We start from the raw sequence: 15,750 nt of genomic DNA, 5'->3' as shown, positions 1-15,750 counted from the left end.
GACTTGGTCCAGCTGGCCTTTCCAGAGCTCAAGTGAAAACGGATGGCGAGGATCTCTCTGGAGGACGAAGGGATGAGGAGGGAAGAGTGGGGCCTAGGACGTATGGGACTTCATGTTCTGATTCTGCCATTTGCCAGTGGTGACCTTGTATAATTTATTAATCTCACTGATTTTTTTCTTTTATTTTTAAGCCGTGTGTGTGTGTGTGTGTGTGTGTGTGTGTGTGTGTGTGTGTGTGTGTGTGTGTGTGTGTGAAATCAAACCCAGAGTCTTGCACATGCTAAGCAAGTTCTCTGAAACTGAGCCATGCCCCCGGCCCACTTACTTGTCTGAGCTTGCACAGACAGAGGTGGCCATCCTGACTTCCTGGTGACTTCGGTGAAAACTGGATGGAGATGTGCTCTGGTGCATTGAAGAGCTGCTCCCGTTCACATTTCTTCTCTGTGATTTCTACTGGAGCAGCCCACCTAGACTGTGCCTCATGCTCGTCAGTCACTTGATCAAATGTCATCTCAGCACAGAGACTGGCCACTCTGTCCCAAGTCGTACCTTAGCACTCTTTAATTTTGTTCCTAAAATTATAATTTCCCTGCTATTGTAGATTGCATATTATATCTCTACATTATTTTGTTAAACTTGGACATCTTACTCTTCAATCAGCATATAAATTCCATGAAGGAAGGGATTTGATTATTTTTATTGCACAGTACATATTGCCTTATAAACAAGTGAGTCAGTACAGGAACGAAAGGAGGAAATTTGTTTAAAAAAGAAAGTTGTCTTAGATATCTATTGCTGTACTAAAACGCCACAATCATTAGAAACTTGGGGAGGAAGGGTTTATCCCATCTTACACTTAAACATCACAGTCCATTATTGGAAGAAGTCAGGACAAGAACTCAAGGCAGGAACTGGGTCAGAGGCTGTGGAGGGATTCTGTTGCTAGAGTTTTCCTGCCTGGCCCACAGTCAGGACAAATCTCTCACCCGCCAGTCCCAAGCCGCTCAAACCCGATCAAGTAAACACAGAGACTTATATTGGTTACAAACTGTATGGCCGTGGCAGGCTTCTTGCTAACTGTTCTTACAGCTTAAATTAATCCATTTCTATTAATCTATACCTTGCCACGTGGCTTGTGGCTTACCGGTACTTTACATCTTCCTTGTCCTGATGGCGGCTGGCAGTGTCTCTCTATCTCTCCCAGCTTCCTGTTCTCTTCGTGCTCCTCTCTGTTAGCCCCGCCTATATTTCTTGCCTGGCCATGGCCAATCAGTGATTTATTTATTGACCAATCAGCAACACATTTGACATACAGACCATCCCACAGCAGGATTCTGTTTATGGCTTGCTCAGTTTGCTTTCTCAAACACCCCAGGGCCACCAGGCCAGGGGTGGCACCACCCACAATAGGCTGGGCCCTCTTACATCAATCCTAATTAAGAAAATGCCTCATTGGCTTGCCTTCAGGCCAATCTTTTTTTTTTTTTTTTTTTTTTGGTTTTTCAAGACAGGGTTTCTCAGTGTAGCTTTGATGTCTTTCCTGGAACTCACTCTGTAGCCCAGGCTGGCCTCGAACTCACAGAGATCCGCCTGCCTCTGCCTCCCAAGTGCTGGGATTAAAGGCGTGCACCACCACCGCCTGGCTTGCCTTCAGGCCAATCTTGCAGAGGCATCTTCTCAGTTGAGGTTCATCTTCCCAGATAACCTAGCTTGTGTCAAGTTGACAAAACAAAACACAAGACCTAGGACAGAGGTAGAGGGTCTGGACAGTCTGCTCAGTTAGTAAAGCGCTTGTTGTGCAAGCGTGCACAAGGACCAGAGCTTGGGTCCCCAGAAACAATGTCAGTCTGGGTACAGCAGCATGTGTCTGTAAACCCCAGAATGAGGGGCAGAGATGGTTTGGAGTCAGGCATCTCTGGAGCTCATTGGCCAGTCTGCCTAGCTGAATTCATGAGTTCTGTGTTCAGTGAGAGACCCTGTTTCAAAAGTAGTGTGCACGCACATGCATGCACATTTACACACAGACAGCTACATACATCATACATACATAAACACACACCAAAAAAAAAAGAGATGAAGCTGCGCCCACCTCTCTTCTTGTTCAGTATGATCTTTCTGGCCTGATTATTTCATTTAAAAACAAAACGAAACAGAGTAAAGGACATAAGAATAGGATGAAGTGAAAATTATTTGGAATTATGATGTCATTTACCAATTGTAATCCCAATCATCTGAGCAATTTGCCTAAAGTTTCTCTCTTTAAGTTCCAATGAGTGTTTATGTGTATTCAGTCTCCAGCATGGAAAAAGAAATCATTAAATGAGGTTGAGGGCATAGTTCAATATCAGAGCACTTGCCTGGAATGTGTGATGACTTGGAATTAATCCCCAGCATAACACACACACACACACACACACACACACACACACACACACACACACTCATTAAGCTATACATTTCTGGTTTATCCACTTCAAAAAAACAAATGTTGGGCTGGAGAGATGGCTCAGAGGTTAAGAGCACTGACTGCTCTTCCAGAGGTCCTGAGTTCAATTCCCAGCATCCACATGGCGGCTCACAACCATCTGCAATGAGATCTGGCGCCCTCTTCTGTGTACATAATAAATAAATAAATCTTAAAAAAAAAACAAATGTTACGCTATAATTAAAACACTTTAGGGCTGAGGAGATGCTCAGTGGATAAAGTGTTTGCTATGGCAACACCAGTACCTGCGTTATGATCTCCAGGACCCACGTTTCAAAGAAAAGATGGGCATGGTGGTGGGCACCTGTCATGCTAGCACTGAGAGGACTCACTGGCCAGTCAGTCTAGCTGATCCAGTGAGTGCCAGATTCCGTGGGCGATCCTGTAAAAACAAAAAAAAACCCGAGGAGGAGGCCAGGTGTGGTGTGGTATGCCTTTAATCCTAGCACTTCGGATGCTGTGAGTTGAGGCTCAGTTGAGCCTACATAGCAAGTTTCAAGCCAGCCAGGGCTGAGCAGTGAGACTCTGAAGAAAAAGAAAGTGGAGAAACAGTTGTCAAGACTCCCGACATCTACCTCTGAGAGCCTCCACATGCACAATCCCTCTCTCTCTCTCTCTCTCTCTCTCTCTCTCTCTCTCTCTCTCTCTCTCTCTCTGTGTGTGCGTGCGTGGGTGCGTGTGTGTGTGTGTGTGTGTGTGTGTGTGTGTGTGTGTGTGTGTGTGTGTGTGTCCCTCTGTCTTTCTCTCTCACACACATCAAAATAAAACACTTTTAAAAATGCATTCACACTGTGACTTTATAATATCATTTGCCACTTAAAGGCTGCTAACTAGCACTCTTTACAGGGATGGTTAACTCTAGGGTCAAGGAAGGGAATATACAAGATTTATCTTAGCATTTTATACTTCCAAGAAAGTAAGGACATGGTAGGAGCTTTCCAGAGAGCCAGAAGCCAATGGAAAGAGCATCTGAGGCTAAAGACCTTGGAGCAACAAAATAAATAATTTAGCCTCGAGTTCCAACCCCAGATAGAACATCAACACCAGGAGTCCTTACCAGTGTAGAGCTAACTGAGTGAACTTGACCAGTGTCACCCCATCATGTTAACAGTGACTAGAGGACAATGACACTTGACCTCTGGCCTTCCTTCCCTAAACCTATAAGCCCCATTTAACCCCAAGAACAGTATCAGAGAAACGCTACCTGAAGGACATTCTACCAAGTGTCTGTGTGTTCCTCAAAGTGAAAGTCATCAAACAGGCGAAATCTGAGACATGGTCACTAAGCAGAGGAGCCGACTGAGGCACAGTTATTAAACGTAGTGTGACATCCTGAGTGGCATCCTAGAACAGAAAAAGATTATTACTTAAAAACAAAGGAAGGGCTGGAGAGATGGCTTAGAGGTTAAGAGCACTGGCTGCTCTTCCAGAGCAATTCCCAGTGCCCACATGGTGGCTCACAACCATCTGTAATGAGATCTGGCATCCTCTTCTGGTGTGCAGGGATACATGCAGACAGAACAGTGTATACATAATAAATAAATCTTTAAAAAAAAGAAAAGAATTAAAAAAAAGGAAGTCCAAATAAGCATAGCTCTTAGCTCATCGTGGTTCAACACAGCTATGGGAAATCAAACACAGGAATGTGAACAGTAGGGAAAGCGGTGTAGGGCACACAGCAACTCTCGGGAATATCCTTGAAGTTCTTCTGAGAGGCTAAAGATGCTCTAGAGTAAAAGTAGGGGCCAGATGGCTCTGCAGGTGAAGAGCTTGCCACCAAGGCTGACCACCTGAATTCGGTCCCCAGGACACACACGGTGGAAGGAGAGAACCGGCTCCTGCAAATTATCCTCTGACCTCCACGGGTACATGGGGCATGCTCACACTCATACACACACACTCATGCACACAGAGAGAGGCAGGGAGGGAAGGAAGGAGGGAGGGAAAAAGAGGTTATCTAGAAAATTCTCTAAAGATACAATTTAACAATATTGAATAAATAAGTACATTTATCTAATTATGCAAGCTTCTAATGGATCTTTTTGTCCCCACTGGGAAAAGAGCAACTTTTACCTTCAAATCAAATATATATATATTTGGTTTTTCGAGACAGGGTTTCTCTGTGTAGCTTTGCGCCTTTCCTGGAACTCGCTTTGTAGCCCAGGCTGGCCTCGAACTCACAGAGATCCGCCTGGCTCTGCCTCCCGAGTGCTGGGATTAAAGGCGTGCGCCACCACCGCCCGGCGTATTTATATTTCTTTGTCACTAATGTTATATATACCTCTAGTGTTATGTCATTGCTAATGTTATATCTCTTTCTTACATATGTGTATATATTTGCATACAGATACAACCTCCAGTAGTTTTCTGAGCCTATCCCAGTGTTGCATGTCATTTCTTTTCATTCTTCCAGAAACTCTGTGAGTTAGATAATACCGTTCTATAGATGAAAAACTGAGTCTCAAAGAAGTTAAAAATATTTCTGAAGCTGGTGACAGTGATGAGTCCCCAAGCCCAATCTTTCGAAGGTAGAGATATGGGATAAATTCAGGCTTGGGGAAGATTGTGTGCATTTATCACTTAGATGTGTCAGCTCCCGAACACATTACTTTTTGTTAGAGTGATCTCTGGAGATAAATATTTGGCCGATTTAAAGGGAGGATTTAGCAGGTAGAAGAGCTGGCGGCCTCCCACCTTGGCTAACACACTGCTCTCCCCTGCATCCTCTCCCTCTCCGGGCTTCTCACGCGCAGCCTTTCTGTTTGGAACACTCACGCCTCACCTTTCCGCCCTTTCAGTTCTTCAGTTCTGCTCTCTCTGATGCTGAGCAGCCTACGGTTTGCAGAATTCCATTAGCCTGTGCTACCTTCTGTTAATACTAACCACTCAGGTGCTTTACTTGTGTGTTTACTGCTCAGTTGCTTACAGGAATGTCTCTTCCACCAGACTTCCTGAACCCCCCGAGATTCATAGGTCTCTGAAGGGGCCCTTGTCAGACTCCTGTCTGTGTACCAGGTGCCTGGTTCAAAGTGAATATTCAATAAATGTTTGCAGAAGACCTGGCTCTAGTATCAGATCTCCAACTGATAACTAAGTGTCCACGAACAGGTCACTTCTCTCTCGGGGCCTCCGTTTCACTATCTGTAATATGTAAAAGTAAGAGTAAATGACCAGTTAGTCATTCTAGCCTGAGCCTTTTCTGATATTAAGATATTAAAGATTAAGAAGAAAAACATGATGTATTAATGTGGGACTTTATTAATTATATGACACTATTTTCCTAAGGAGAAGCTATTATTTTTAGAAATATTTCTTTTAGTTCATGTGTATGTGTCTCAGTGTATGTATGTACATGCACCACATGTGGGAAAGCCCTCAGAGGTCAGAAGAGGCATCAGATCCTCTGGAACTAGAGTTATAAGTGGTTGTGAATCACCATGTGGGTGTTGGGAAACAAGCGTGGGTCGTCTGTAAGAGCAGTAAGTGCTCTTAACCGTTGACCATCTTCCTAGCCCCCAAGAGAAGCTCCTTATTTTGATACAACTCAAATTGTGTCAGATGTGATTTGTATCAATACTCTTCACCCTGAAAAGTAATTAAGGTTGAGAACCTTGGAATTCTGTTTTAATCTCTTCTACCATGGAGTTAAGGCCAACAATGTACAATTCTTTCTACATATTTGTTGGGCTCAGTTAACATTTGTCAAGTGAGTGAATAATAACCATTCCTCCATTTCGAAGGTTGAGAATCTTACAGTTTAGACAAAAGGCATGACCACGCATCTCTTCATTCATTCAGCAATGAGTTGGGGCAGTTTATTCCATATTAAATACTGGGACACACATAATGGTCAACACAGTAATTATAGAACATGGGAAAAATAGACATTATTCAAATTATACACAAATTATAAAGTGCCATGATTGCCTTATCTTGTTGCACACTTTTTAGGTTATAAAGGGCTTTTCTCATACGTGGCTCCAAGGGGAGTTATATAATCTAAGGGTTAAAAGTACAGATCTCAGTGTTGCACAGATCTGGATGCAAGTCTGCCTTGTTCTCTTACAAACTGAGCTCTTGAGCAAGATTCTGAGTTTCAGTTTCTTCATTTTTAATGGGAAAAATAGGACATTTACCATGGGGCTATTATGAGAACACAGGGAGAGGATATGAGCACAGCTTTCAACACAATGCCTGACATCGGCTGCTAAGTAGTAGCTATTTTTTATTTCTTAAATACCATTCATTTAAAAATCTATTTTAGTAGCTATTATTATAGTGCATTTTTTTCTACATAACACTTTTCTTTATCTCTTCCAGAGGAAAGACAGCTTTGAAATCAGACAGCTTTCGGATCAGCTCTTTTTTTTTTTTTTTTTTTTTTTTTTTGAGACAGGATTTCTCTGTGTAGCTTTGCACCTTTCCTGGAACTCGCTTTGTAGCCCAGGCTGGTCTCGAACTCACAGAGATCCGCCTGCCTCTGCCTCCCAAGTGCTGGGATTAAAGGTGTGAGCCACCACCACCCGGCGCGATGTTTTATCACAACACCAGCAACCCTAACTAGGACAGCTAGGGTTACTAGTGTTGTGATAAAACATCATGGACCAAACCAACTTGGGGAAGAAAGTGTTTATTTGGTTTATGCTTTCACACCACTGTTCATCACTGAAGGAAGTCAGGACAGGAACTTAAACAGGGCAGGAACCTGAGGCAGGAGCTGATGCAGAGGCCCTGGAGGAGAGCTGCTTAGTGGCTTGTTCCTCATGGCTTGTTCAGCCTGTTTTCTTTCAGAACCCAAGACCACCAGCTCAGGGGTGGCCCCACCCACAATGGGCTGGGCCCTCCTCCATAGATCACTAATTAAGAAAATGCCCTACAGGCTTGTCTGCTTACAGCTGATCTTATGGAGGCATTTTCACAATTGAGGGTCCCTCCTCTCAGATGACCCTGGGTGTGTCAAGCTGACATAAAACTATCCAGCACCCTAGGTGCAAATGGAAATAATGAAGCCGCAGCTGCTATAGATATGGAGTGAAGATTTCAGAAAGCCACATGAGGGCCTAACATATACTAACTTTCAAATTTGTCTTTCATCTTTTGTATCAATCCTTATCCTTCAGTGGCTTAACTATGGTCAGAGAAGTAGGATCCACTTCACCCAAGCCACCACGACTTCCTGCAGAAATAAACTTCTGGGACCCCTCTCTCTATTAAGATGGGGTAATAAAATTGTTCACCGAGACCTGTTGAACACTGAGACATTGAAAGAGACAGGAAGACTTTGGGAAGTGTTGGGGAGGAGGACTTTTAATCTCTCCCCTTTCTGGTTTTTCACTTATTTGTTGTTGGTTTGGCGCCTTGTGGAATTGAGGATCAAGCCAGGGTTGTGCTAAACAAATACACGGCCACTGAGCAACACCGCCAGCTCCCTTTTAATTTTTAGGTGTTTTTATGATTTTTTTCCTCAACCTGAGAATTCAATCAACATACATAAAATGGATTAACAGGGGAAAGCATATATATTTATTAAATATGTTTTTTTTTTAATCCTTGTCATAGCCTCCTTTCTGTTGCTATGATAAAACACCTTGACCAGCCAGGCGGTGGTAGAGCATGCCTGTAATCCCAGCACTCCAGGAGGCTGGCAGATCTTGAGTGTGAGGCTAGCCTGGACGACAGGATAGCAAGGGCTACACAGAAAACCCTGTATCAAAACCACCCACCCACCCCACAAAAAAAAAAAAACCCACTATGACCAAAACAGCTTCTGGAGGAAAGCGTTTATTTGGCTTATAGGTTATTGTCAATCATGGAGGAAGCCAAGGCAGGCACCAGAAGCAGAGACCATGAAGATGCTTACTGATTCACGCTCCATGGCTTGCTCCGCTTGCTTTCATATACAACCCAAGATCACCTGCTCAGGGTGGCAGTGCCCAGAGTGGGCTGGGTCTTCCTGCACCTGTTATTAATCAAGAAAATGTCCTGACTCAGACATGCCCACAGGCCAGTCTGATGGAGGCGATTCTTCAGTTGAGGTTCCCTCTTCCCAGGCGACTCTGGTTTGTGTCAAGGTGACAAAAACTAGCCAGCACATGCATTAAGTATGTAAGTGTCTTCAAAAGGTTAATGCAGGTACGTTTTTAAAAGTATAGTAACACCGGAGTCCTTCTAAAGAAACGGAGAACCAGTGGAAAGCTAGGTGGGATGGTGTACGCCTGAGAGTCCAGCACTCAGCAGTCTGAGGCAGGAGCATGGGAAGTTCAAGGTAATACGAGTTTGAGGCTAGTCTGGGCTACAGGAAACTCAAAAATAAAACAAACCTCCAACAACCAATGAAGAAGTTATACCACCCATCACATGCACTGAACTGGACAAGTAATAGTAAATTGTAAACTGTGGCAAGGTGAGCTTGGAGTTGGAAAGCAAATTGGCATAGGGGTAATCAAGAAGATAAAGATTACTGTAACAAGGTCTGGGTGTACAAACACCCTCGGCTTCAGTTTGCTGTCCTTGATAATAAGAACTTCCCTCTGGTCTAGAGAAGACACTGTCCACACGGAAATGGCATTCTTGCTTTCAAGAAAGAGAATGAGACAGACTGATCTTGCACTTACTCTCCTGTTTTTTTTTTCTTTTGTTTCTTATTTTCTGTGAATGGGTGTTTTGCCTGCATGTATGTCTGTGTACTACATGCATGCAGTATTCTTAGAGGTCAGAAGAGGACATTGGATCCCCTGGGCCTGGAGTTACAGATAGTTGTGAGCTGCCATGTGGATGTTGGGAATTGAACCCAGGTCCTCTGCAAGAACAGCAGGTGCTCTTAACTGCCGGATTCCTGCTGTTTTTAAAGTGCTGTTAATTCAAAATAGGCATTATACCATAGCAATGTATTTTGGAAGTCTCTCTCTCTCTCTCTCTCTCTCTCTCTCTCTCTCTCTCTCTCTCTCTCTCTCTCTCTCATTTTTGAAATAGATTCCCACTGGATAGTTCTGGTAGTGTGTGCTTGTAATACCATATCCTATGGTATAGTACTGGTTGTGTTCCTGTAATCCCAGAATTCAAGAATCTGAGACAGGAGGTTCATTATGAGTTTTAAGGCCAGCCAGGGCTGCATATCGAAACCCTGCCATCCAAGGGCCAGGGGACAGTAGACTGCTCAGTCAGTAAAGTGCTTGAGTTTAATCCTCAGTGCCTATGGCAAAAATCAGTCACGATGGCATGTACTTGTTAGTATAGCACTGGGAGGCAGAGACTCCTCATCAGCAAGACCCAGTCACAGTGAGAAAGTCTGTCTCAAAAAGCGGAGAGAGACAGAGGGAGGGAGGGAGAGAGAGAGAGAGAGAGAGAGAGAGAGAGAGAGAGAGAGAGAGAGAGAGAGAGAACGCACGAGCACAAGCAAGCAAGCTGAGTGTGGTGTTATAGTTTGTAATCCCAGTATTTAGGAAGCAGAGACATAAGGATCAGGAGTTCAAAGTCAGCCTGGACGACATGAGACCAAACCCCTGGGTTTCCTGAGAAGCAATTGAGTCATCAGACTTGGGCCTTGAATAAGAGGAACTGACACCACCAGCTCCTGGTGTTCATGCTGGATGTGTGCTGATGTGAGGTTTTCACAGGAAGATGAACCGCATTGCCCTTACCTATCGGGCAGTGAGTGTTGGGAAACTCCATTCCGAGGCAGGGAGGAGGTGAAATAAGGGCCGCCCTCAAAGCCTTGTCTATCTCAAGCTGCCAAATTGCTCTGGGACTCTGGGACTATGATTGGGCCCAGGAAGTAGGAGTCAGCAACTCTGAAGCAAAAAAAAAAAAAAAATTAGAAAGACACTGAGTGTTTGGGTGGAATGCCAGGTCCTCAAAAGAATGCTTCTTTGTCTGCATGCCATCTACGCCAAAGCAAAACACATTTATCAGCATCTTAAAACTGCAAGAGGGAGTCTGAAAAGTTTAAGTAACAGAACAGGAGTAAGTAGAAACTGTTCATGACCATCATTGCTAACTCAAGAAACACACAATGTCTTTGCTGGTCTCTTTCCTTAGAGAGCAGGTTTTATTGTCTTCCCTTACCCAACATAAATGTGTGTAAGGGCTCGGTAAACGTTTCATGCCCTCCAACTATGCCTTCCCGTGGCGATTTTCAAGACAACTGTCATGAAGGAAGGTGCTGATGGAAAACTGGCTCAGTTGCTTGGCGTTTGAGCAGCTCTTCATGTCAAGACATGAAGAGTGAGTTCCGGGTACTGTGTGGTGAGCATAATTTCAGGAATATTCTGAGTCACCCTCTGTTACACTGTTATTCTTCCATAGGGCTTAATTAGCACCCAAAACTGAATTCATGTGAATGTGTTTTTTTTTTCTCTCCTTTATTCCATAGATGGATGGACAAAACGATGGGTGCAATCTAAACATCAGTCAGATTATGGTAAATTCCAGCTTACTGCAGGGAAATTTTATCAAGATAAAGAAAGAGATAAAGGTAAATACTGGAATTCAGGAATGTGTTGATGGACTGGGAAAAGCAGGACTTTTACCCAGTTGTTTTTATCCATGATTGCCAACTCATTTCTCTTACCTAAAAACTAAAATAGAATAAAAGAGTAAATGGAGCTGAACTTGGTAGTGAATGCCTGTAATCCCTGTACTCAGGAGGCTGAGGCAGGAGAATAGCCATGGGTTTGTAGCCAGTTTGGGCTAAACGATGGGTTCTAGGACATCCCGGATTACAGAGTAAGATCCTGTCACACACACACACACACACACACACACACACACACACACACACACACATACACACACACACCCCAAAACAAAACAAAACAAAACAATAGTAAGTAAAAAAGGATGGACTCTCCACAAAATGTATTATGCCCTATAACTGAGTAATGAACATTTTAAACTAACCCTTTACGCATTATCCCATTCATCTTGCTAACAATTTCATGAAGCCATTATTATTGTCTTCCCATTCATCTACCTAACATTTTCATGTAGTAGTTATTATTGTCTTCCCAGTTTTGCAGAGGAGCCTCAAAGACCTTTTCTTTTCTTTCTTTCTTTTTTTTTTTTTTTTTTTTTTTTTTTTTTTTTTTTTTTTTTTTTTGATAGTTGCTCAGGGCTATATCACACAGCTGAGAGGAACAGCTGAGATCTGACTCTAGCTCTGACTCCAGGGACTGTGTTCATTACCACTAATGTGTGCTGTTTCCCCCAAACTCCTAGGATTTTATAAGTAGCCTTCTGTACTTGTAAAAAACCCAAGAAAGCACAGCAAAGCACCCGAATGTCGCTCCTTCTAGAGCAGCTTTGTGTGGTGGAGAGGAGAGCAGATGGACCTGGGACTGACAGACTAGCTGTCTAACTGGAGCATGTCTTTTTGCTTCTCAGACTGTTGATTTGAGATGAGGATAACCTTCACCTGCCATGCTCTCTAGACAGAGTCTTCGTACGGGCCAAATAATGTTGTGGAGGAAGGGTGAGCTCTGAGGACAGGGACTGTGGGCATGGGTTATTGGTCTGAGAAAGCTTTTGTTCTATAAATAGAGCTCATTGATCATCCCCTGGAGTGATTTCCCATCTTCTTCCATCTGGCTACTGTTATGAATCTCATTTTCATATTTATTAAAGGAGAGAATTATGAACTGACTTGAGCATTTTAAAATCTCATTTAAATCCTCTCTGGAAAACTGTTTTCAGAGGACAGAGAACTGGAGACTGAGCATCTCATGAGACCCCCGGGTCTTGGTACTCCAGTACAGGCAGTCTGCTCAGCCACACATCTCTTCACTGTTTGGCTCCTCGGCTGACCCTCCTGCATCCCATACTCTGTGGTCCATTAGATTCTGGTTATCTGGAAGGACACTAGAGTCACAGTGAGACTGAGAGGGGAGGTTGGTTTGGTTTATACAGCAGGGTGTAGCAGGGCAGAGTCTCAAAGTGTGATCTTCTGCCATCTGTCCGTTCCTTCCTTCCTGGCTCTTCTAGCCCCTTGGAGGCCTTAAAAGAAGTAGAAATACTCTTCAAACATGCAGACAGCTCCCAGCATGATGTCAGATATGAAATTGTTCACCACAGAGCTTGGTGTACAAGAAATGCTTAAGACCTTTTCCGAATCAGACCCTGTGCTCCTTCCTGTCATTTGGCATTTTTTGTTGTGGTTGATTTTTTGTTTGTTTGTTTTCGAGACAGGGTTTCTTTATGTACCCATGGCTGTCCTGGAACTAGCTGTGTAGACCAGACTGGCCTCAAACTCACAGAGATCTGCCTGCCTCTGCCTCCTGAGTGCTGGGATTAAAGGCATGTGCCACCACCGCCCAGCTTGTTGTTGATTTTTAAGACCGGATCTTATATAGCTTAAGTTGGGCTTGGACTACTTGTCCCCCTGCCTCCACCTCCCAAAGGTTGGGATTACAGGTATATGCTACCACATCCAGCTTCATTGAACACTTACTCATTGAGCATTTCCACATGTCTGTCATTTGTGACTGTGTGATCCTTAGCAAGGAACTTCCTATATGATTGCTTCAGATGGTCAGCCTAGAAAAGCTCTGGGGGCCCTGGCAGCTCTGATATTCACTGGAGGTTGGGGCTCTGCAATTACAACTAATTGATGACCACTGTCATGTGAAACAGGTTCAACGACCTCATGACAAAGTGAGGAAACTGGTATAGCTCACCTTCAGTTGTTACTGGGAGGGCTAAGTACACAAACACATGTGAACGAAGAAACCATCTGTAGAGTTAAATGGTAAAGGGCTGGGGAGATGACATTGTGTCATGCTGAACAAGAATGAAGACCTGAGTTCAAATCCCTAGAACCAGGGCTGCAGATGGGACTCAGTAGTGGCTCGCTGTTCTTCCAGAGGACCCAGGTTTCCAGCACCTGCATGGCACCTTGTAACCATCTGTGAACTCCAGTCCCATGGGATCCACTGCCCTCTTCTGTCATCTGCAGGCACTACATGCATGTGGTACACAGACATACATCCAGACAAAACACATAGAATAAATAAATAAAGCCCCCTAGGACCCGTAAAAAAGCTGGGATAGCTGTGTACTCCTGTACCCCTGGTGTTAGTGTTGGAGCAGAGACAGAAGAATCTCTGGGATTTACTGGCTGCTAGCTCCAGGTTCAGTGGGAGATCCTGTCTCAAAGGAATAAGGCAGAGAGTGATAGAACAGAACACCTGGCACCTTCCTCTGGCCTCTGTGTATTCAGAAGCATGCACATGTGTGCCTGCAAAAACACACACACACACACACACACACACACACACACACACACACACAATTTTTTACAAAAGAGATAAATTATTTAGTGATTAAAATATTCAGTGAAAATAGCAACAATTATTATTTTATCTGAGTTAATTCTGGGCTCCTTTCTACTGTAGTACTTGTACACAGTAGGGCCTTGACTTATAAAGCCGTGGAATGATGCTGAAATGTCTCTAGAAAATAAGTGATAGCATGATGCAAAGGAATGCATCAATGTGGCTTAAAATTCCAGTTAGGTTACTTCCATGCCATGTGGCTTCACGTCTCCTCCCTGTGACTCAGCCTCCTAACTTATTAAACGGGCATAGTGCCCATTTTTCAGGGCTGCTCAGAGGCTCAGATGAGATAATATTATAATGCTCCTTGCCCAGTGCCTGACACACCATAATGTGTGAGAAAACACTAGAGCTTGGTTAAGTCAAGGGCTAGGTCTCTCTAGGTATTTTCGGGGAACTTCAGCCTGAAGCCTTTGCACTGTCTCTCTGTTACCAGGTCTCCAGACCAGTGAGGATGCCAAGTTCTATGCCCTTTCCACCAGGTTTAAGCCATTCAGCAATGTGAATGAGACCTTGGTGGTTCAGTTTTCAGTAAAGCATGAGCAAGGCATCGATTGCGGCGGTGGGTATGTGAAACTCTTTCCTGCCACACTGAACCAGGAGGATATGCACTCAGAGTCCCAGTATTACATCATGTTCGGTAAGCTCCCCATATTACTTCGTTGCTCTCAGCCCCGTGGGGTTTGGATAAGAACCACTGTGGTAGTTGAAAAGACTCAGACAGACCTGTAACGGACAGCTTGTAATTTGATAGCTACATATCCCTTGTGCAGTAGGACTCTCCAGAGATCTGAAAAAAGAGGCATCTCTAAACCCAAATGTTAATATAAATAGACCAAAGAGATCTGGAAGTACATGGTATTGGCAAGTCTATAGTACATGGAGATATAGCCCAGTTCTCAGCAAAGGAGGAGCACAGACCTACAGCAAGGCACTGTGCTCTGCCTCAGAGAAGAGAAAGACAGCCAGAGTCAGAGAAACGACTTTCTGTAAGCATCTGTGAATGTCCAGAGTGTGGCATTTGTAGTCTACGTATGTAACTAGGCATTCTTGAGGCAATCCAGCTTTTAGCTCCAACCAACCTTGAACCCACTTTCAACATTGTTGATATTGAAAAACCAGCAAAAATCAAGCATTCCAGTTTCTGAAGCACAGATGAAGAATGTGGACTCCACCAGATGTTTTTGTACAAAGTCAGTGAGAGGGTTGTGCTGGACAACAGGCACTAACATTCCCTTGATTCTCTTTAGACACTTCCTTCCTCTGGAAGTCTCAGCTAATACTTGCCCCCTCCCCTCCCCCCCTTCCCATTCCCTCCTCTCCCCTCCCCTCCCATTCCCCCCTTCCCCTCCCCTCTCTTCTCCTCTCCTCCTCTCCCCTCCCTTCTCCCCTCCTTTCACCTCTCCTCCTCCTTTCCCCATGCAGTACTCTTTCTTTTTCAAATTATTCTTTTCAGCTGCATTGCCCCTATTAAAATCTACATCCTTTTTTTTTCCCTTAAATCTCACATCGGGGCTGGAGAGATGGCTCAGAGATTAAGAGTACTGACTGCTCTTCCAGAGGTCCTGAGTTCAATTTCCAGCAACCACATGGTGGCTCACAACATCTGTAATGAGATCTGGTGCCCTCTTCTGGCCTGCAGGGACACATGTAGGCAGAACACTGTATACATAATAAACAAATAAATCTTAAAAAAAAAAAAAAAAACTTAAGAAGTAGGGAAAAAAATCTCACACTCCCTCCTTACAAGGTCTCACTCTATAGTTCCAAACTCACCATGTAGCCCAAATTGGCTTCAGACCCACAGTGATCCTCCTGCTTCAGCCCCCCAAGTGCTGAGATCATAGGTGCAAGTCCCCCTACCTGCTTCCAGTCTGTCTCTTACGCATAGTGTAACACTCAGAGTATGTAAAGTGTGTCTGCTCAGCATCTTTCTGT

At 44.0% G+C, this 15,750-nt stretch overlaps 1 protein-coding gene across 1 annotated transcript in view; it reads left to right on the top strand.

The window, feature by feature from the left end:
* Window positions 1–15,750, top strand: part of LOC128096014 (calreticulin-like) — a 50,610-nt gene that overhangs the window by 20,737 nt on the left and 14,123 nt on the right. The window contains exons 2-3 of the mRNA XM_052715075.1: window positions 10,857–10,958; window positions 14,249–14,452. Of these exons, the coding sequence (XP_052571035.1) occupies window positions 10,857–10,958; window positions 14,249–14,452 (306 nt within the window). The remainder of the gene's footprint in view (window positions 1–10,856; window positions 10,959–14,248; window positions 14,453–15,750) is intronic.

The sequence above is a fragment of the Peromyscus californicus genome, unplaced genomic scaffold, assembly GCF_007827085.1.
Source record: "Peromyscus californicus insignis strain IS unplaced genomic scaffold, ASM782708v3 Scaffold_5__1_contigs__length_169319896, whole genome shotgun sequence".
Taxonomy (NCBI): Eukaryota; Metazoa; Chordata; class Mammalia; order Rodentia; family Cricetidae; genus Peromyscus; species Peromyscus californicus.
Note: the sequence above shows the minus strand (reverse complement) of the source record. Positions and strands in the feature narration are given on the sequence as shown.